Source organism: Polypterus senegalus, chromosome 5 (assembly GCF_016835505.1).
Source record: "Polypterus senegalus isolate Bchr_013 chromosome 5, ASM1683550v1, whole genome shotgun sequence".
Lineage (NCBI taxonomy): Eukaryota > Metazoa > Chordata > Cladistia > Polypteriformes > Polypteridae > Polypterus > Polypterus senegalus.
In genome coordinates this window covers 198,259,124-198,280,819 of record NC_053158.1, presented here as the reverse complement: position 1 = coordinate 198,280,819, position 21,696 = coordinate 198,259,124, and the positions used below count along the sequence as shown (strand labels likewise).

General features: G+C 43.6%; 1 protein-coding gene across 2 annotated transcripts in view; it reads right to left on the bottom strand.

Annotated features, from left to right (window-relative positions):
• Nucleotides 1–770: 770 nt before the first annotated feature.
• enkur (enkurin, TRPC channel interacting protein) overlaps nt 771–21,696 on the bottom strand; it is a 52,357-nt gene continuing 31,431 nt past the window's right edge. For both annotated transcript variants that reach the window (XM_039753936.1, XM_039753935.1), the window contains exons 4-5: nt 16,863–17,009; nt 771–1,224 (exon numbers count right to left, since the gene is read on the bottom strand). In XM_039753936.1, the coding sequence (XP_039609870.1) occupies nt 1,051–1,224; nt 16,863–17,009 (321 nt within the window). In that variant the 3' untranslated portion in view covers nt 771–1,050. The remainder of the gene's footprint in view (nt 1,225–16,862; nt 17,010–21,696) is intronic.

Sequence of the window (21,696 nt, the reverse complement as noted above, 5' to 3'; positions counted from 1 at the left end):
CTTAGGGCGTAACCTTATCTCCGCTTAGTTAGCGAGTGAGAGAACTGCTTAACGGATTTAGATCGGATTTTTTTTCTAGAATTTGCTTGAACATTCCGGTTGATTTTGAAACTTCTCACATCGTGCTATATATCATAGCTTGCTTGCGGTACTGAATTATTTGCGTGAATCCGAGAGACATGCAGTGGGCCAAGGGGAGGGGGAAGCGGGACCCTCCTCACTCATGCTCCAGCCTCAGGGCGTGTACCTTACCTCTACTTAGTTAGAGAACGAGAGAACTACTTAACAGATTTAGATTGGGTTTTCTTTCAAGAATTTGCTTGAACATTCCAGTTGATTTTCCGACTTCTCTCATCGCACTAAGAATCATCGCTTGCAGGAGCGATACATTCGTGCTAATCCGAGAGAGAGGCTGCGGGCCGAGGGGAGGAGGACGCGTGATGTTAGGAGTGGGGAGCCGGGCAGGATCCTCCTCACTGTCCTGTTTCACTAATATGTGGGTGGAGCCGCGGGGGACGCTAGTTTAAAATAAATCTCTGGCCATCTTCTTGGCGTCAGAAGAAAGAGAATCTGAAACAATAGCAGTGATATGCAGGAAAGTAAGATTTGCACTGTATTTTCTAGACACAACCTCCCCATAAACGGATGGGATGGGTTGCCCTCCTTGTCCAGCCTGGACCCTGCAGCTTTGGTTCCCAGAGAAGCAGAATCTCCTAGGGCGTCCATGGTAGTAGCGGCCTGTCGCACAAATGCAGACAAGAGACAAGGAATTCAACAAGCCATCTTTATTGCCAGACCCTCCATAATTTTAAGAAGATGCTTTGTGGACACCATCTGAAGGGATCAAAATCTCCAGGATCCCCCCTTAGAGGTAGCTGAAAGGCTATAAGGAATAAAAGAGTTTGCTACAGGTGGAGTAAACTTTAAAGTTTTATAAATAATCAACCCAAATTAGTCATGTTGGACAGCGTCACACGTTTCAGTGTACAAATGTCTCTTCGGTTTGCAGGTTTTCCAAATTCTTCCACGGATGGATTGACCCGTAGAAGATCAATTATTTGCAATGTAGATGGTTTTGTGCTTCTCGATCATCTCGATGTCCTTCTCCAGCTGTTTCATCTCATTCTCCAAGCGCTCTTTGCGGTTCTTCTTCGGCACTGTGTCGATCACCACTGAGAGACCCTGATACTGCTGGCTGAGCTCTTCCCAGTTCTTTTTGAGACCCTTAAAAAAAAAAGAAGAATCCGATAAAAAAATCAGTGTGGTTTATTTAGAGGATTTAGGTGACTAAGGGTGCTTTAGTTGGGAGAACTTGAAGGCCACAAGGCTAAGGTAGACACAATAGTAAGGCAGAATCTTACCAGCTTGTGTTTAATGCAACACCCATCTTTAGGGACCCACAAATAGACAAAATAGAGAAAGGCACTTTATATTACTGGTTTATTAGGCCTTTATTAATTACACGGTCCATCTTGAGAGGCGCTGCTATTTCTCTATAATTATAAAGAACAATGCTAGTAATCCCAGAGTCTTATTCTCTACGATTGATCGTCTGCTAAACTCAGGTCACTCAATGGAATGCCTCCAGAATACTTCCAGTGAAACTTGTGAGGCTATTGCTGTATTTTTCGATCAAAAAATGAATGATATTAGAAATAATATACTATATCTCCCCAACACTGTGCATCCTCTTAAGCCCCAGTACTCCGTTATAAACAAATCAAACTCTTTCTCTAGGATAGATTTACCTGATTTGCATAAAATAATTTCTCAGCTGAGACCCTCCACCTGCGTCCTTGACCCGATACCAACAAGTTTTTTCAAAGAAGTATCGGTTGTGCTAATTGATAATATTCTTGACATAGTAAACTCGTCATCAGATACGGGGGTCTTCCCAGACTGTCTTAAGACTACTATAGTTAAACCCCTACTCAAGAAAAATAATAAGAAAAATAACTCCTCTGCTTTTGAAAATTTTAGACCTATTTCTAACCTGCCTTTCTAAAGTAAAATTCTACATATACATCTAAATGACCACCTCAATAAACCTGCTATCTATATATATAAAATTCCTTTCTCGTTTGAAACGGAAATTACGTATGACCACGCGAAAGGAAATTACATATGACCACAGAACATATTATAAGACAGGAACTAATCACATTGTTTGTGGACGCCATTTTTATATCGTCTTATTTGTGTGAGAGTTACTTTACCGATATGGAAAAGAAGTAAACACAAACATGCCGATCTATCCCCTAGAAGTGTGCCCTGCATCGCCCTCTCCCAGCCCTCCTCTTTGGACTCCAGCGATGAGCCATCCGCTGCCAAGCGCGTTCTGACAGAGAAGTTTAATTTATTCGTCCACGTGACTGTCGCGGAAACTGCCACATTATAACTTTTTTTTTTTAAATTGCCAGTACTTGACAGTAGAAGAGATGAGGAAAACAGCTTTGCGTCTTTCTACTTTTTAACTGCGCCGAGCTGTAAACAATGTGAAGACGACACCGCCTTCAGCGGCAAGGGGTCGTGAGAACAAAGTGGTTGCTGGGAGGCGCGGAATGTCGGACTGCTCCGCCGGGTCAAGAGCTTCGCAGTTTTGAAAGCCGTCCTCTCTTCTCGCACTGTTTGTGACACTTTGAGTGCCCCATCGGGCTCCTGAGAGAGTGGAAATCTTTGCGAATGAGTGTAATCGGCGCCATCAAAGCAAAGCTCTCTTTGTAAACTGCGCTGCACGACTACTTACTGTCCCTTAAGGTGAGTTCAGGTCATTAAAACCCCGCAACATTCAAGGTTGCTTTTGTGATGAATTCTTTTAAGAAGATGGAGGGTTTACATCTAAGAAGATGTACCGACCTCTTCATGGGAAGTATTGTACTTGGGAATTGTTTGGACCTTCTGCCTGTTAAGCACGGAAGGGCAGTGTCCACATTTCTCAGAATATTTTTTCTCTTAAATCACAGGCACGTAGTGCAAGGTTGTCAGGCAGAAATTTGCAGGATCGCATAGAAAATTTAATTTCTATACCACAGCGGTCATGTAGTGCCTTTCACAAGGGATCTGCTACTGAGAGAAAATCCAAATACATTTAAGCTGCTGTTAGTGCTACTTACCTGTTGTGTTATAGCGCCTTTAAAATGTACTTTAACCGAAAGCACTCCAGTACTGCTCAATATATCTTTCCTTCTTATATGTTAATGTTTTACTGTTTAATAATTTATGTACAGTACTACATTTTATTTTTTTCCCTTGCACTCAGTGAGCGAAGCCACTGGGTAATCAGCTAGTTCTTGATAAGTTTCAGTCGGGTTTCAGAACAAATCACAGCACAGAAAGTGCACTCATTAAAGTAGTATATGACTTGTGGATAAATACAGACAGAGGCCGTGTATCTGTTATCCTCTTGGATCTGAGTGCCGCATTTGACCCCATTGATTACAATATTCTTAGAAATCGCCTTAGTCAGTGGGTGGGCCTCTCTGGCAGGGTCTTAAATTGATTTGAATCCTACCTGGCAGATAGAAAATGTCTTTATTAGTTGTGGTAATTATACTTCAAAGACACATGATATTCTATATGGTGTTCCATAAGGCTCAATCCTGGGTCCACTGCTCTTTTCGATTTACATGCTTCTGTTAGGTCAGATTATTTCGGGGCACAACGTGAACTACCACAGCTATGCTGATGGCACACAACTGTATTTATCAATAGCACCTGATGACCCCGACTCTGTTGTTTCACTAACACAATGTCTTACTTGTGTTTCTAATTGGATGAATAGTAATTTTCTCAAGCTAAATAATGAAAAAACTGAAATTTTAGTGATTGGCAATAATGGATATAATGAGGTTATTAGAAATAAACTTGATGCATTAGGATTAAAAGTCAAGACGGAGGTAAAGAATTTAGGGGTAACTATTGACTCTGACCTGAATTTTAAATCGCATATTAATCAGATCACTAGGACAGCATTTTTTTACTTAAGAAATATAACAAAAGTTAGACCTCTTATATAATTGCAAGATGCTGAGAAATTAGTTCACACTTTTGTTTTCAGTCGACTAGATTACTGTAACGCACTCCTCTCAGGACCACCCAAAAAATACATCAATCGATTGCAACGAGTGCAGAATGCAGCTGCTAGAATCCTAACTAGAAAAAGAAAATCCAAGCACTTTTCTCCAGTTTTGATGTCACTACACTGGTTACCTGTGTCATTCAGAACTGACTTTAAAATACTTCTGATGGTTTACAAAGCCTTAAATAATCTCACCCCATCTTATATATCGGAGTGTCTGACATCTTATATTCCAAATCATGTAAAGCACTTTATATACATTATTTGTATGAAAATGTGCTATAGAAATAAATGTTGTTGTTTATTGTCACGTGTACAGAATATGGACAAATTCGTCCTTGTATGTGCTCATCAAATACAACATGTTGACAAATCTGATGCCATGATTATATTAGATGTGAGCGCCACGGAGGATAGAGGGCATCCCAGATGAACGACAGCATGACCTACTACCAAGATGGAAGGTGCCAGGGGAAGGATGAGCACAACCCTGAGGCCAGGAGCAGCTCCGTCCCCCATATGTTAAGTGGCAGTGGTCCGCTGGAGGCGTCCCAGCTTGGATGCCTGCAGGGGTTCATGGGAAGTGCAGCCCTGTCCCTGAGTGCTGCAAGGATGTGCTGTCAGGGGTTCCCAACCAACCTGGAAGTCCCCACAAGTCATCACAAGCTGTTCAGGTCCAGCATAAAAAGTGCCCGCTGCTTTGTGTCAAGGAGTCAGAGTTGGGAGGCAGCAAGAGACACTCAAATGGAGGCAGAAGGAGAAGAAAGAATTACATTATTTATATGGTTATTGGTTGTGCTTCATTGTAAGAGTGCTTGGTGTGTGTGGGGTGGGGGGAGGTCGGGACCACACAATGAACCACCCGGCTTGAGACCCGAGTGCGGCGGGTGACACGGTGGATTGAAAAATCCGTTATATGAACCTGTGATTGTGTTAGACATTATTGAATCTGGGGTTTGGGGCTCAGTAGTGCCCCCTACTGGTTATACAGGATAAAACAACAGTTATCCACCCGAGGGTAGTTTGGCAAAATTCGCCAAAGCGTTTTTTACATATGAGATATGCTGCATTCGCCAGTGACCTGCAATAGCTCTGTCTCTAGTCTGTAAGGAACCGTTCCTCACTTCCTGTAGTAGCTGGGAAAATCTTGTGGTTCCATCCCAGAATAAAAAGATGCACATATTGAGGTTCAGTGACTGCTTGGCAACTTCACTCCAGATAGATGAGCAGCTAAGGCACTGCATCCACCTCGTCGGGCATGAGTTTGTCTTGGGATGACGGGCAAAGTCTGATGGAAGTCTCCTGTGAAGAGAACAGTGACTCTAAAAAACACGTTGTTCTGATCTCTCTCTCAAAAACGTCAAACGTTACTCCTTAACAATCTGTAGATGATAATGTCTGCTGAACAAACAGGTATTGCTAGCTAAGCAGAGGCAAGGTGCGCTCCAACACGTGGCGAGAGGTAGAGCAACTAGAACGGAAGCTGGCAGTGATAGCACGTTGCCAAACCCACCATACGACGAACAACCCGGATTGAGACCCGACTGCGGTGGGTGACACGGTAGAATGAAAAATCCGTTATATGAACCTGTGATTGTGTTGGGCATTATTGGATCTGGGGTTTGGGGCTCAGTTGTGCCCCCTACTGGTTATAGAGGATAAGACAATATTTATCCACCCAAGGGTAGTTTGGCAAAATTCGCCAAAGAGTTTTTCACAGCGGATATGCTGCATTCGCCATTGACCCTGCAATAGCTCTGTCTCTAGTCTGCAAGGAACCGTTCCTTACTTCCTGTAGTAGCTAGGAAAATCCCAGAACAAAAAGATGCACATATTGAGGGTCAGTGACTGCTTGGCAACTTCACTCCAGATAGATGAGCAGCTAAGGCACTGCATCCACCTCGTCGGGCATGAGTTTGTCTTGGGATGACGGGCAAAGTCTGATGGAAGTCTCCTGTGAAGAGAACAGTGACTCTAAAAAACACGTAGTTCTGATCTCTCTCTCAAAAACGTCAAACGTTACTCCATAACAATCTGTAGATGATAATGTTTGCTGAACAAACAGGTATCGGTAGCTAAGCGGAGGCAAGTTGCGCTCCAACACGTGGCGAGAGGTAGAGCAACTGGAATGGAAGCTGGCAGTGATAGCATGTTGCCGCACCCACCACAACCCGGATTGAGACCCGAGTGCAGCGGGTGACACGGTGGACTGAAAAATCCATTACAGTCGACCCTTGATATACAACCAGCCTGACAAGCGAACAACTTGATTTACGACCAAAATTGTTGTTTTGATTTACGCCCAACATCTTGCGTCACGACCCAAATGCGGTCACGTGTATCCGCTTGTGCGATTGTAAACAAACAGCCGAGAGCGTTCGGAAGCGTCAGTCGGAGCCCAGATACATGTGTCTGTGGACGTAATTTCGGTCAGTGCAGTGATTTATCTATATATATAATTCACTAAGACCATGGCAAGCAAGACTTAGCATAATTGCTAAGGAAGGAAGAGAAGGTAACGAAGGTAAAGAAAGCGATTGTCAAGGGATGTTAGCTAGCGGGCTGGCGCGGCACATGATGATGTCATCAGGCTGAGTCAGCACCGGCTTGCTTTGGAGTGTATTATTACAGCAGTTCACAACACGACCAGCTTTGAACTGAGTGCTCGACTACTGTCATTATTAACTTGACAAACAGCGATCACAGTCGAAATGAATATGGAAATTGTGCGGAAATATGAGAGTGCTGTTCGTGTGACCGATCTCGCTAATATGTACAGCATGTCGAAATCCACCATCTCGACAATTTTACAAAGAAAAGATTTGCATAAGGAGGCTCCTTCTAACCAATAACCACCTTCCGTTTCATTCTCCTCCTCCTCCTCCCTTCCTGCAGCCCAAAGATGTCAAATTAAATGGTGAGTACAGTGTGAAATTGTTGTTTCTGGTAGGCTAGGCACTTTTTATAACTTTTTGGTTAGTACATTAGAAAAATTATTGGTGTCTTGGTAAATTTTGCGCATTATACAACCCTTTTTTATTATGAAAAGGTTAAGTAAGTGTTGCTGTGGGAGGTTCGGAGTGCATTATGGGTATTTCCATTATTTCTTATGGGAAAAATAGTCTTGAGTTACAAGCAGCCCTTGTGAACGAATTGAGTTTGTAAGTCAAGGGTCCACTGCATTTGAACCCGGGATTGTGTTGGGCATTTGGGGCTTGGTGTCTCCTACTGGTTACACAGGACAAGACAATATTTATCTGCCCGAGTGGCAAAATTCACCAAAGTGTTTTTCACAGCAGATATGCTGCATTCGTCAGTGACCTTCCATCCATCCATTATCCAACCCGCTATATCCTAACTACAGGGTCACGGGAGTCCGCCGGAGCCAATCCCAGCCAAAACAGGGCGCAAGGCAGGAAACAAACCCCGGGCCAGCCCAACACACATACACCAAGCACATACTAGGGACAATTTAGGATCACCAATACACCTAACCTGCATGTCTTTGGACTATGGGAGGAAACCGGAGCGCTCGGAGAAAACCCACACAGATACAAGGAGAACATGCAAACTCCACGCAGGGAAGCGAACCTGGGTCTCCAAACTGCGAGGCAGCAGCGCTACCCACTGTGCCACTGTGCCGCCCCCCTGCCAGTGACCTTGTTTGCTGCATATTTTCCCTGGGAATTCTCCTTGCAAGCATTTTGTCCCCAGAGCCCCCCATGATGCTTTGCAAGGCCTAGGTGACATCACAGAGCTGTAGTGGCCATGCCCAGAACTTTCATGCATGCTTACTGTAAGATAGTTGAGGGGCTGCTTTGGGCATGCGTGATGACACCACAAAAACACAAAACGTGTATACTGTATCTGCATGGTTTTATGTGTTGTGCTTCTGCCACCTGATTGGCTGATTAGAAAACTGCATTGATAAGCAGACATTCAGGAGTGGGGAATAATTGGTTCTTTGAGTGTACATTTAACAAGTTGCATTCTTTAAAATGTAATGTTTATAATTTCCATAATAAGACATAATGTTTGCCTCAGTGTTATGTACAGACAATAAGTTTATATCATCAGTGTTTCAGGTTGCTTTACTTTTTGCCATTGATTGTTCCTTTGGTTTTACCAAACTGCTGACAAGTTACTAACTGGACTCAACTGTGAACAATACTGACATCTAGTGGACTTTTCTGGAAATTACTAATTTTCTTTCTGTATCCTGTATTTATTGTAGACTAACAAAATACCCGCTTTGCAGCGGCGAAGTACTGCCTTAAAATTTTTATTAAGAAGAAAATTAAACCTTTTTAAACTGAGGGAAAATATACCAATAATTCTTTGTTAAGGATCTCTTTGTATACCACGTTGTGAGTTCGGCCCTCCGGTTGTAATATGACCAAGCTGTGCGCTGAGCTTACTCTTGAGCATGTAACGTACAGTTGGCCATGTGAACAGTAATCTTGTTTCAAATCTCACAGCTTGGATTGCTGCTGTCATAATCGGTTTGAGTTTCATGGTTAGCGCAGGGAAGCCGCCTACCAAATTTTGTGAAGATGGGGCCATAAATAAGAAAGTTCAACATGGCGGACGTTGTCGACCGTTACACGTAGAATTTCGAAATGAAACCTGCTTAACTTTTGTAAGTAAGCTGTAAGGAATGAGTCTGCCACATTTCAGCCTTCTACCTACACGGGAAATTGGAGAATTAGTGATGTTGGAAAGTTCAATATGGCGGCCGACAGTGGCATCATACCACCGAAATAAGTACGTACATTGGTTTCGGTTAGCGCAGGGAATGATAAACTGGACTGGACTGCCAATACTGATGCTCTGTGCAAAAGAGGACAGAGCCGACTATACTTTCTTAGAAGACTGGCATTCTTCAACATCTGCAATAAGATGCTGCAGATGTTCTATCAGACGGTTGTGTTGAGTGCCCTCTTCTACGCGGCGGTGTGCTGGGGAGGCAGCATAAAGAAGAGGGACACCTCACGCCTGGACAAACTGGTGAGGAAGGCAGGCTCTATTGTAGACACGGAGCTGGACAGTTTGACATCCGTGGCAGAGCGACGGGCGCTGAGCAGACTCCTGTCAATCATGGAGAATCCACTGAACAGGATCATCTCCAGACAGAGGAGCAGCTTCAGCGACAGACTGCTGTCACCGTCCTGCTCCACTGACAGACTGAGGAGACCCCACACTATGCGACTCTTCAATTCTACCCGGTGGGGTAAACGTTAACATTATACAAAGTTATTGTCTGTTATACCTGCATTGTTATCACTCTTTAATTTAATATTGTTCTTTATCAGTATGCTGCTGCTGGAGTATGGGAATTTACCCCTTGGGATTAATAAAGTATCTATCTATCTATCTATCTATCTATCTATCTATCTATCTATCTATCTATCTATCTATTATATAGTGCCTTTTCTATATCTATCTATCTATCTATCTATCTATCTATCTATCTATCTATCTATCTATTATATAGTGCCTTTCATATCTATCTATCTATCTATCTATCTATCTATCTATCTATCTATCTATCTATCTATCTATTATATAGTGTCTTTCATATCTATCTATCTATCTATCTATCTATCTATCTATCTATCTATCTATCTATCTATCTATTATATAGTGCCTTTCATATCTATCTATCTATCTATCTATCTATCTATCTATCTATCTATCTATCTATCTATCTACTGTATCTATCTATCTATCTACTGTATCTATCTATCTATCTATCTATCTATCTATCTATCTATCTATCTATCTATTATATAGTGTCTTTCATATCTATCTATCTATCTATCTATCTATCTATCTATCTATCTATCTATCTATCTATCTATCTATCTATCTATCTATCTATCTATCTATCTATCTATCTATCTATCTATCTATCTATCTATCTATCATCATTCCAACATGCCCTAACTGCCCTAACTTGCACTGAATAATGTTCATTTATAAAGGTTTGGGTGGACTGATACTAAGAAATTTAAATAAAATCCCCTGAGTAATATCTCTGATATATTAGGCAAATATGGGGAGTGAGGCATCACAACTTCCATAGAAGATCCCCATATATTATGAGTTGCTTGAGTTCCCATGAAGGAATGATACACTCCTGCAGTTTATTTTTTTCTACACCCAGGGCCGGCTCTATCTAGGCAAAGGCCTAAGGGTGCCATGACTTGGTGGGCTCATCCAAATCTTGCATTGATTGCCAGTGTAAACTGACAATAAAGTAAAATAAGTATATGGATGCACACTGACCTTCAAGGGGGACACCCCCTCACTTTTCTGTCAGCTGTCAGTATTGTGTGTGACATATGTATCTGAACACACTCCAATCCCACCCCACAATCTTTAAAGTCATATACATATTGTGACGTGCGAGTTGCTGTCTTGCACCCCAAAACATGAAGCTGAGTCTCAGCACTTTTGCAAAACCAACTTCATTCCGCTTGAAACAGGAACATCCCGGTTATTCATTGTAGCGGGATCTAGCACTCTCCAAAACACAGACGCAGCAATCAGGCAGGGTCGTGGCCAAGTAATCCCATTCCCTGCATTTATAATGTCCGTTGGCGTCACCTGTCGATGGCAAGCGCTTATACCACGACCGTGATCAACTCGGATCTGCTTCAGCTGCAAGCCGCTTCTGCATTGGGAGCCTGTGGTTGACCCGGCAACTGATGAAGTGTCTTCCACATACGTACCGATTGTGCTTCGGGATGCATTTCGGCGTGTCGTCCCGTTGGCGGGGTGAGTCCCAAACGAGTTTAGAAACCTTACAATATATGAACAAAGTTTGGTCTCATAGGCAGTGGTGGACTTACATCTTTGGGTCCCTGAAGCTTGTGAACTGTTATAGGGTCCCTTTCACAACCATTTTCAAGGCCTGGGTGACCACTATTATTGTCCATAATGGGGTTGTTCCATTACAGATTGGCACAATCTTTTTAAACATTAAACCACTACATCTCAGATTTTCATTAAAATTACTGTACAGAATTACTCTATATTATTTATTTTTGGATCCACCTGACCTCAGCAGACATTCAAAGTTTTTAAGCAATGTGGACTAAAGTCAGTACTGGGGTCCCTCCGGGATTAAGGGGCTCTGAAGATTAAGCTTCATGAATTTCATAGTGGATCCGCCCTTGATCAAAGGGGGCATATACACCCACCATTGCCAAGGGGCATCATCTACCCTTGGGCCAGCCCTGTCTTTACTGACTAACAAGAAGTCTGTAACGAGTCAAACATTTCCATCTTTAACCTACTGTACAATGTACGGCATTTAAGCAATATGTTTGGGCTACTGGATTATAATTTTATAATCCTGCCAAAGTGCCTGTGAGAAAAGATTTAACTAAATACTTTAAAAACGTGGTAACAATATGTAAAGTTAAAAATTTACATTAACTGCAGTACTTTTCATAGCCATCCTGACCACAATATATACGTTGTTGGACTGAATGGATACCCTATGTTAAGCAGTGCCATCTAGTGGTCAAACTGTGGAATAGCAAGGCACCACTGTTGGACATTCAAAACCTCACATAAAATAAATAAACCTACTAAACTTGTACACTTGAAAGAGACACTATACAATCTCATAAGGTCCCATATTTAATTTCCATGCCTTAGGCAAATAACCCAGTCGAGCTAAAAAAAAAAAAATACAGAAACACATCTTGAGAAGATAATCATGTAAAGGCGCAGCATAAAATGAAAAGGTCACTATTTCAGTTTTGTCATTGTATAACCCTGAGCGCGTTTAATAATGTGCTAGATGTCACAGTGCAGAAATGGAAAAAAATAATTGTATTGTACTGTGTGCATAAAACTAATTCACCCCTTTGGAAGTCCTTGGGGCTTGAAGAGCACTTGACCAGTGAATAAGGGGTGGGGAGAAGTGAGCCTTCACTTGAAAAGCTCAGCATTATCCATACATCCATTATCCAACCCACTATATCCTAACTACAGGGTCACGGGGGTCTGCTGGAGCCAATCCCAGCCAACACAGAGTGCAAGGCAGGAACAAATCCCCGGGCAGGGTACCAGCCCACCACAGGGCACACACACCCCCATCAAGCACACACTAGGGATGATTTTAGGATTGCCAATGCACCTAACCTGCATGTCTTTGAACCCACGCAGACAACATGCAAACTCTACGCAGGGAGGACCTAACTGCGAGGCAGCAGCGCTACCCACTGCGCCACCATGCTGCCCCACAAACTTTGTGAAGATTAATATTTGTGTCAGTCTCAAAACGTTTGGCCATGGCTGTACGCTTTTCATGATTAATGATGAATGAGTTTGCTATTTTTTTGAACATCTTGAATGCTATTGTGTTAGGTTCTTTTTTTGTGCAGGTGAAGCACTCAATCAACTGCGACCTCACGTTTATAGTCCGAATAGTCTGACCCACGTGAATGCACTGAACGTAAAGCGTCTGAATACTCAGAGAACTTGTGAACACCGCATTAGTCTGGATGTCTTTCACTGTTACTAGTGACCCCTAAAAGGAAGTACAGTCTGAGCAACTCCCTGGCTATACTTAGGGCTCGTTTACAATTCATGCTCAGAACGCATACGCGCATGCATCATGGCTGCCACGCGTTCTCAGCGTTCATTTGAAGCGTCCTCAGAAATGAACGCGACGCGTGCACGAGTTGCAGTAACAGCAAAAAGTCGGGGGGGGCGCAGTGAGCTAAAAGTTGGAATGTGACGTCAGAGTCTCTGTTTACTGTCTACAGGTGACAGAAAGACGCTTTGCGGATGCTACGAGATCGGTGAGCGCGCTTCGATGTTTGATGAATGGTTCGATGTGGTGAAGCAAAATGTCGACATACAGATGTATTCGTGGTGGTTTTATAGTCAAGCGTCGCATATTCGTAATGACACGATAAATTTTAAAAGTCTCACATACCATCATCTGTGCCGTCTTTTTTTCCTAGGGCTTCCATTTGTCCTGCTTTGTCAAAGAATCCTACCCTAGTTCTAATTAGCACATTAAATTAACAGTTTATTTACTACACACTATGTCAACAAAAGCAACAGATGACTTGGCATGAATGGTATATACACCGTATATGTTACACCCATCCGTTTATTGTAAGTCGTAACACTAAACTTATAACGTTATACCAACTGTAATTATATTACTGTAGTTATTAAACTGTAATAAATGCATTAATGTAGTAAGGGTAAGAAAATAATACATATTACTGAAATACAGTAACACTACAGATCGATGAACAGTTGGTAAGCTTCGAGAAAAGTTGCGTAATTTTGGTCTGCGCATGCGTAGCATCAGTGAGTAGATCGTTTCGATGGGTCGGATGTTTCGTTAGAACACCTGGTCCTGACAGCAGCAGATCGTCAGCTATAGATCGCCACATCGAGCAAATTAAATGTCTGATATTCCAACTCTCTGCACATTTAGAATCCTTAGACTTATACTTGATATCATTTTCATGATGAAATGCATTAAAGTATGTATGTTACATGTTACAGATAAATCGTTATTTCGTTTAAATAATGAAAACTGTTAATAATTACAGTGGAACCTCGAGATACAAGTTTAATTCGTTCCAGCACTGAGCTTGTATAGCGAATTTCTTGTATCTAGAACAAAACTTCCCCATTGAAAATAATGAAAATCCAGTTAATCCGTTCCGCACCCCCAAAAATAAGAACATAAAAATCAATTTTCTTAACAAATAACACTGATAAATAAGTGTGGATACACTTTGTCTGCTGAGCGTCATGTGATCACAACTGAGCTGATGGTTCTTCTCTCTTGTGCGCGCGTCTCTCTCTCTCCTTATCTCTCTTGCTCGCTCGCTCGCGCGTCTCTCTCTCTCCTTATCTCTCTTGCTCGCTCGGCGCCTCTCTCTCTCTCTCTCTCTTATCTCTCTTGCTCTTGCCTCTCTCTCTCTCTCTCTCTCTCTCCTCTCTCTCTCTCTCTCCTTATCTCTCTTGCTCGCTCGCCTCTCTCTCTCTCTCTCTCTTATCTCTCTTGCTCAACCTCTCTCACGCCTCTCTCTCTCTTTATCTCTCTCCTTCTCTCTTGCTCTCTCTTGCTGCTCTCTCTCTCTAAGCTCACTCGTGCGCCTCTATCTCTCTCTCTCTCTCCTTATCTCTCTTGCTCCCTCGCGCGCCTCTCTCTCTCTCCTTATCTCTCTTGCTTGCTTCGCGCCGCCTCTCTCTCTCTCTCTTGAGGGTAGAGAAAAGCCAAACAAAATGACCCCTTTATTGGTTAACTAAAAGATTACTATATGCAAGCTTTCGAGGCAACTCAGGCCCCTTCTTCAGGCAAGATGTAATCAAAGCTTGCATATTGTAATCTTTTTAGTTAGCCAATAAAAGGGGTCATTTTGCTTGGCTTTTCTCTACATTCATAATGGCTAACATGGTACAACACCCTAGTACTCCTCTTGAGGGCAATCGTCTCCTATTCTCCGCCTGCATGTCCGCGATATTTTTGGATACGCTTATACGCTTAACTGCTACAGCGAAACAATGAAATCACAAGCGCACAAACGCGTAGATCCTCACGCTACGGGAGAACAAGGAACACTGAGTGAGCTGCTGGCAGTGTCAGCTTGGGTGAATCCCCGAGTCGAGACGGATCGGGAAACGCGTCACGCATGACCACAGCCTGGCTCGTGGCTCGTTACGTGAGCCAATGCTCGTATTTAGATCAGAATTTTTCGCTCATACTTTCCTCTTATCTTAAATTTCTCGTAAACAGAGGTGATCGTATCTAGAGGTTCCACTGTACACACATGGGGGTGACACCGTGGCGGAGCGTTAGCGCTGCTGTCTTGCAGGGAGTCACGTCGCTAATATGCCTGCCTGGAGTTTCCATGTTTTCCTGCTGGATTTCCTTCCAAAGATATGCAGATTTGGTGACACTAAAAATGACGCCAGTGTGCATGTGTGTGCTTGTATTCACCTTGCGATGAGCTGATGCCCTGTCCAGGGATTGTTACTGCCTCATACCCAATGCTAGCTGGAATGGACAAATCCCTGGATTGATGGATTTAAAAATCTTTTTCAGAGATATTGCAGTAAGGTGTCATCGGAATTTAATGGGCGTTCCAGGCAATTCACAACACAGAGAAGCCAAACCTGTTCTCACCGTGATAATATCTCGCACTGCCACCTGGTGGGTTCCTCCAGATTTACGTAAAGTACGCGCGCAAGTATAAGGCCGGAGATATACTTCACGGGACGTGACGCATGCTGCAGCGGATGCTCTTGCTCTGCAAGCATTGTAGTGTTCATACTTGTGCGCGTACTTTACGTAAATCTGGAGGAATCCACCAGGGGCAGTGCGAGATATTATCACGGTGCGAGATATTATCACGGTGAGAACAGGTTCGCTTCTGCGCTAGAATTGCCTAAAGCACCTATTAAATTTCGATGACACCTTACCGCAATATCTCTGAAAATTATATTTATTGATTAAATCCGTCAATCCAGGGATGTGTCCATTCCAGCAAGCATTGGGCACAAGTGAGAAGCAATCCCTGGACGAGGTCTCAGCTCATCGCAAGGTGAATACAAGCACACACATACACTAGCGTCATTTTAGCGGCACCAAATCCCCAAATCTGCATATCTTTGGAAGAAAACCGGAGCACAGTGTGGAATACCAGCAACATAACTCCCTGCGAGACAGCAGTGCTATCGCTCCGCCACCGTGACACCCCCATGTGTGTAATTATTAACAGTATTCATTATTTAAACTAAATTATATGTATAGTGTAACATACACACTTTAAAGCATTCCATCATGAAAGTGATATCAAGTATCAATCTAAAGATTCTAAATGTGCAGAGAGTTGGAATATCAGACATTTAATTTGTTCTGTGTGGTGATCTATTGCTGCTTGCTGCAGCTGTCAGGTCCAAGAAGCTCGTAGCGATTTAAAAACTGGGATGACGTTTACGACCGTCTGCTTTAATGATAAAGTAAACTACGAGGTGAAAGTCGACAATTCGAGGTTAAAGCCGAAATTTCCATTTTAATCACAAAATACACGTTTCCACCGTGTCCTTTATTTTTTTTCTCAGTGGCTCAGATACAGCCCTATACATTATGTTGCTGTTGTGAAGTTGCAGAAAAAAAAAGACGGTACAAAAGATGGTATGTGAGACTTTTAAAATGTATCGTGTCATTACGATCGGGAATATGCGACGCTTGAATATAAAAGCACCACGAATGCATCTGTATGTCGGCATTTTGCTTCACCACATCGAACCATTCATCCTGTAGGATCCACATTGTGGCTTTCTGTCACATGTAGACAGTAAACAGAGACTCTGACGTCACGTTCCGACTTTTAGCACACTGCGCCCCCCGACTTTTTGCTGGTACTGCAACTCACGCACGCGTCGCGTTAATTTCTGAGGACCAGCTCAGAGGGCACGTGAAATGAACACTGGGAACGTGTGGCAGCCATAATGCGGGCGCGTATGCGTTCTGAGCGTGAAGTATAAATGAGCCCTTAACAGTACAACACTTGCGTAGCAGGAGCATCCGCTGCAGCATGCGTCACGTCGCGTGAAGTATAAACCCCGGCCTTAGTTGCTCATCTGTGTAGTTCTACTAGTCTCACTGGGAACACATTTAAATCTTGCATCTCTCATGCCGCTGCTGCTGCTGCTACTAGTGAGTCCATCTCCACCTCCGAGAACTTGCTTAATAATGCATTTAAGAGGAAGACCATCAAGTCTTTTCACGTACCTGCAGGACCGTCTGTCTTTCTTCATCGGAGAGCTGCTTCATTGCACCCTGTCGGAGTCTCTCCTTGACATAGGCTTCATATTCTTCGTGAGCTATTCTCGTCTCCTCGTTACGTCTTACAAGGTACTCTGGGGTCTCTCCAAAGTCCTGGAGGAACATTAAAATGATTTATTTAGCTAACAAGATTCCTCAAGACTAATTTCAAATCTGCTTGTTAGGTACGTTTGCAAAAGCCAATATCTGGCAGTCTGTCCGCATGAAACAACGCACACCGCCGTGGACCAATTCTGTTGAGATGTGACCCACTTATTCTTTAAAGAAATTTGTTGAGACAGCTCAACTTTCATTACGATATCTCAAACAGATCATGCTGTGCGAAGTTGTTAAAATTTCTAAATCTCCTAATGAAAAGCAATAGAGAATTTGCGAACTCACCCATCTTAAAATGGAGAAGCGTTGGGTGCAACTTCAACTCGCGGTTAGTTTACTGTTTCAGTTTTAACGTGAGAGCGGTTGCTCGAACTTTTATATTTTGCACATTTTCCTCTTTGACTCGCCTGACAGGCAACTCGGATGCCCAAAGCAAGTCAGTCAAATGCCGAGCACAGGGCATGAGGGGCAAACAAGTCACACAGCAGCGCCCTCTTCTGCTGCTTTAGGGAAGTTCACTAATAGAGGACCAAAAAAGTCACTTCTCTGGAAATAAACGGAAGTGGAAAGCAATTATGTAAGCACTGTGGAAGATTCAGCCTCGGATCACAGACAGACACAGTACACCCAAGTCCAAAACACACACATTTCTTATTTTTCTGCCTTCTACAGCACCATACAGTGCACACGTCCACAATGCTCAGTCCTTCCTTTCCTTCAGCGCAGCCTCCACTCGTCGCTCGCAAGCTCCGTCATCTGCCTCCAGATCCTTGAATGGAGTGAGGAAGCCTCTATTATACCGCACCCAGATCATCTTCATGCAGCACTTCCAGGTGTGGTAGAAGTGCTGCAGACCAAGGCGCCGGAGCTGTCTGGGCGCCCCCTGGTGGTGGCCACGGGCCACAGCAGGGTTGAGCTTCCAAGGCCATCTCGTGTCCCAGGGGAGGTACAGCTCTTGACATGACTTCTCCCCTGGTCTTCTCCTCTGAAGGACATCCCAACTGGGCAAGGTCCCCTGCCGCCTGCCACAGCATATTTAATAATTCATTAAAAAAATATTACCTGCAGATTATTATCATAAAGAGCTGACTAATCAACCTGCAGCTAAACAGCATTTGAACTAATTAATAACACGGGAAAGGGGCGGCTGCCTTAACTGATAGAAACACGGGATGGGTTTAGAAATGGATAGAGTGGCATCAGGATTGGGAGGCTTCAGTGGCTAAAACCCCTGATCTTTCAGTCTCAGATATACACAAACAATCACAACAAGTGCCCAATCTTCTTGTCCATCGTGTTCCTTTTGTATTCCTGTTATACAATACATCAGTTCCTTTCTAAATTCTTACTTATTTATATAATTTTAACAGATTGTTGGAACTAACATAGACATTCTTGTCTTCTTTCATAGGCTGACACTGATTTTACAGTAGCATTGGTCATTTTGAATAAATCGATATTTTTCGATTGCTGATTATTTGAGGGTGGTACGGTGGCGCAGTGGGTAGCGCTGCTGCCTCGCAGTTAGGAGACCTGGGTTTGCTTCCCAGGTCCTCCCTGTGTGGAGTTTGCATGTTGTGGCAGATGCCTGGGGCGACGACCCGGCCGGGACGCCCTGCAGGACCAGAAGAGGGCATGCGCCCATCTCAGATCACGTGGGGGCAGCCACCCTGGTTGCTATGGGGACCACAGGTACAGAGCTTTGAAGCTCAACCCTGTAGGGGCCTGTGGTCACCGCCAGGGGGTGCCCCGGTGCCTGGAGAGCCCTGGACCTCAGCACTTCTGCCACACCAGGAGGTGCTGGGGGGAAGAAGACTGGGGACACCCGGAAGGGCTTCCGGGTGCACAGCCGGCACTTCCGCCACACAGGGGAGTGTCCGCGGAGGAGTGTCGGGAAGCACCTGGAGCCCCTGCGGGCTTGTATAAATGGGGCCGCCTCCCTTCATTCGAGGACTGGAGTCGGGTGGAAGTGGACGAGAGTTGTGTTGGAGAAGAGTGGAGGCGGCCTGAAGGAAAGAGGCACTGGAAGAGAGGCCTGGACTTTGGGGGATTGGTGCTGGAAGCACTGGGTTGTGCACCCATACAGTGGTGTGAAAAACTATTTGCCCCCTTCCTGATTTCTTATTCTTTTGCATGTTTGTCACACAAAATGTTTCTGATCATCAAACACATTTAACCATTAGTCAAATATAACACAAGTAAACACAAAATGCAGTTTTTAAATGATGGTTTTATTATTTAGGAGAAAAAATCCAAACCTACATGGCCCTGTGTGAAAAAGTAATTGCCCCTTGTTCAAAAATCACCTAACTGTGGTGTATCACACCTGAGTTCAATTTCCGTAGCCACCCCAGGCCTGATTACTGCCACACCTGTTTCAATCAAGAAATCATTTCAATAGGAGCTGCCTGACACAGAGAAGTAGACCAAAAGCACCTCAAAAGCTAGACATCATGCCAAGATCCAAAGAAATTCAGGAACAAATGAGAACAGAAGTCATTGAGATCTATCAGTCTGGTAAAGGTTATAAAGCCATTTCTAAAGCTTTGGGACTCCAGTGAACCACAGTGAGAGCCATTATCCACAAATGGCAAAAACATGGAACAGTGGTGAACGCTCCCAGGAGTGACCGGCCGACCAAAATTACCCCAAGAGCGCAGAGACGACTCATCCGAGAGGTCACAAAAGACCCCAGGACAACGTCTAAAGAGCTGCAGGCCTCACTTGCCTCAATTAAGGTCAGTGTTCACGACTCCACCATAAGAAAGAGACTGGGCAAAACGGCCTGCATGGCAGATTTCCAAGGCGCAAACCACCGTTAAGCAAAAAGAACATTAGGGCTCATCTCAATTTTGCTAAGAAACATCTCTATGATTGCCAAGACTTTTGGGAAAATATCTTGTGGACTGATGAGACAAAAGTTGAACTTTTTGGAAGGCAAATGTCCTGTTACATCTGGCGAAAAGGAACACAGCATTTCAGAAAAAGAACATCATACCAACAGTAAAATATGGTGGTGGTAGTGTGATGGTCTGGGGTTGTTTTGCTGCTTCAGGACCTGGAAAGCTTGCTGTGATAGATGGAACCATGAATTCTACTGTCTATCAAAAAATCCTGAAGGAGAATGTCCGCCATCTGTTCATCAACTCAAGCTGAAGCGATCTTGGGTGCTGCAACAGGACAATGACCCAAAACACACCAGCAAATCCACCTCTGAATGGCTGAAGAAAACCAAAATGAAGACTTTGGAGTGGCCTAGTCAAAGTCCTGACCTGAATCCAATTGAGATGCTATGGCATGACCTTAAAAAGGTGGTTCATGCTAGAAAACCCTCAAATAAAGCTGAATTACAACAATTCTGCAAAGATGAGTGGGCCAAAATTCCTCCAGAGCTGTAAAGACTCATTGCAAGTTATCGCAAACGCTTGATTGCAGTTATTGCTGCTAAGGGTGGCCCAAACAGTTATTAGGTTCAGGGGACAATTACTTTTTCACACAGGGCCATGTAGGTTTAGTTTTTTTTCTCCCTAAATAATAAAACCATCATTTAAAACTGCATTTTGTGTTTACTTGTGTTATATTTGACTAATGGTTAAATGTGTTTGATGATCAGAAACATTTTGTGTGACAAACATGCAAAAGAATAAGAAATCAGGAAGGGGGCAAATAGTTTTTCACACCACTGTATATAACACTTTTCTCACTACTCAAAGCACTCAGCAATTGCAGGTTAAGGGCCTTACTTAAGGGTACAACAGAGTGGAGTCCCTTTTGGCATTTATTGGATTTGAACTGGCAACCTTCAGATTGGCAGTGCAGATCTCTAGCCTCAGAGCCACCAATACTGACACACAATCACTCAACACCATTTTCTGCGTGACTTGAATTGCAGTCTGCTGTGTATGAAAGCTATTGAGCCACCACAAGCCTCTTTGTGTTTGAGAAGACACCCCATGAGGGTGACTGACTCCGCCCCTTCTGGTCAGAGTGCTATGCAACCTGAGCTCCCCAGAAGAGGACGTCTGCTGATGGGCTGAGCTGACCGCTGGACACATCTCCAATCTAAACCTAGAGGACGTGCTGAAGAACAGCTGTCCTTGGCCTACTCTATTGGCTATTTCCTTTTCGTTTGAACCTTATTGACGAGATCTCGACATTGTGCACTGTTCTTTGTTTTGATTTTGTGGAATTAAATGGGACGACTCAGCTGGTGTCCCAACCTTTTTGCATCTTTGGGCCGTGTCATTTGCCAGCTTGAATTTTTAATCTGAAATAGCCGTGTGCATTCGATTTATTGGGGTTTCAAGTTATCTGAGGTAGTATTGGCCCACACTACCTCAGATAACCGGGGCTCTACTGTATTTCGTGTTTTATATTCACAGAGATCTTTTCTCATTTTAACATTTTAGAGTCTTTTTCTGTTACTCGGTGTCAAAAAGTCAAATTAAATCTACTGGGATTCAGTGTTGTATAACAATAAAATGTTTAAGCTTCCAAGGGAGGAATCCTTTTTATAGGCACTCCATATAAATGAGTGTGCCTGGCAATGAACCTGGCATCCCATCCAGGGTTGGTACATGCCATGCTTCCATTGCAGTTGGGGGAAAGTTTAACCCCTGCATCATCCCTCTAGAGCAGCGGTTCCCAAACTGTGGTATGCGTACCACTGGTGGTACCCGGAGCC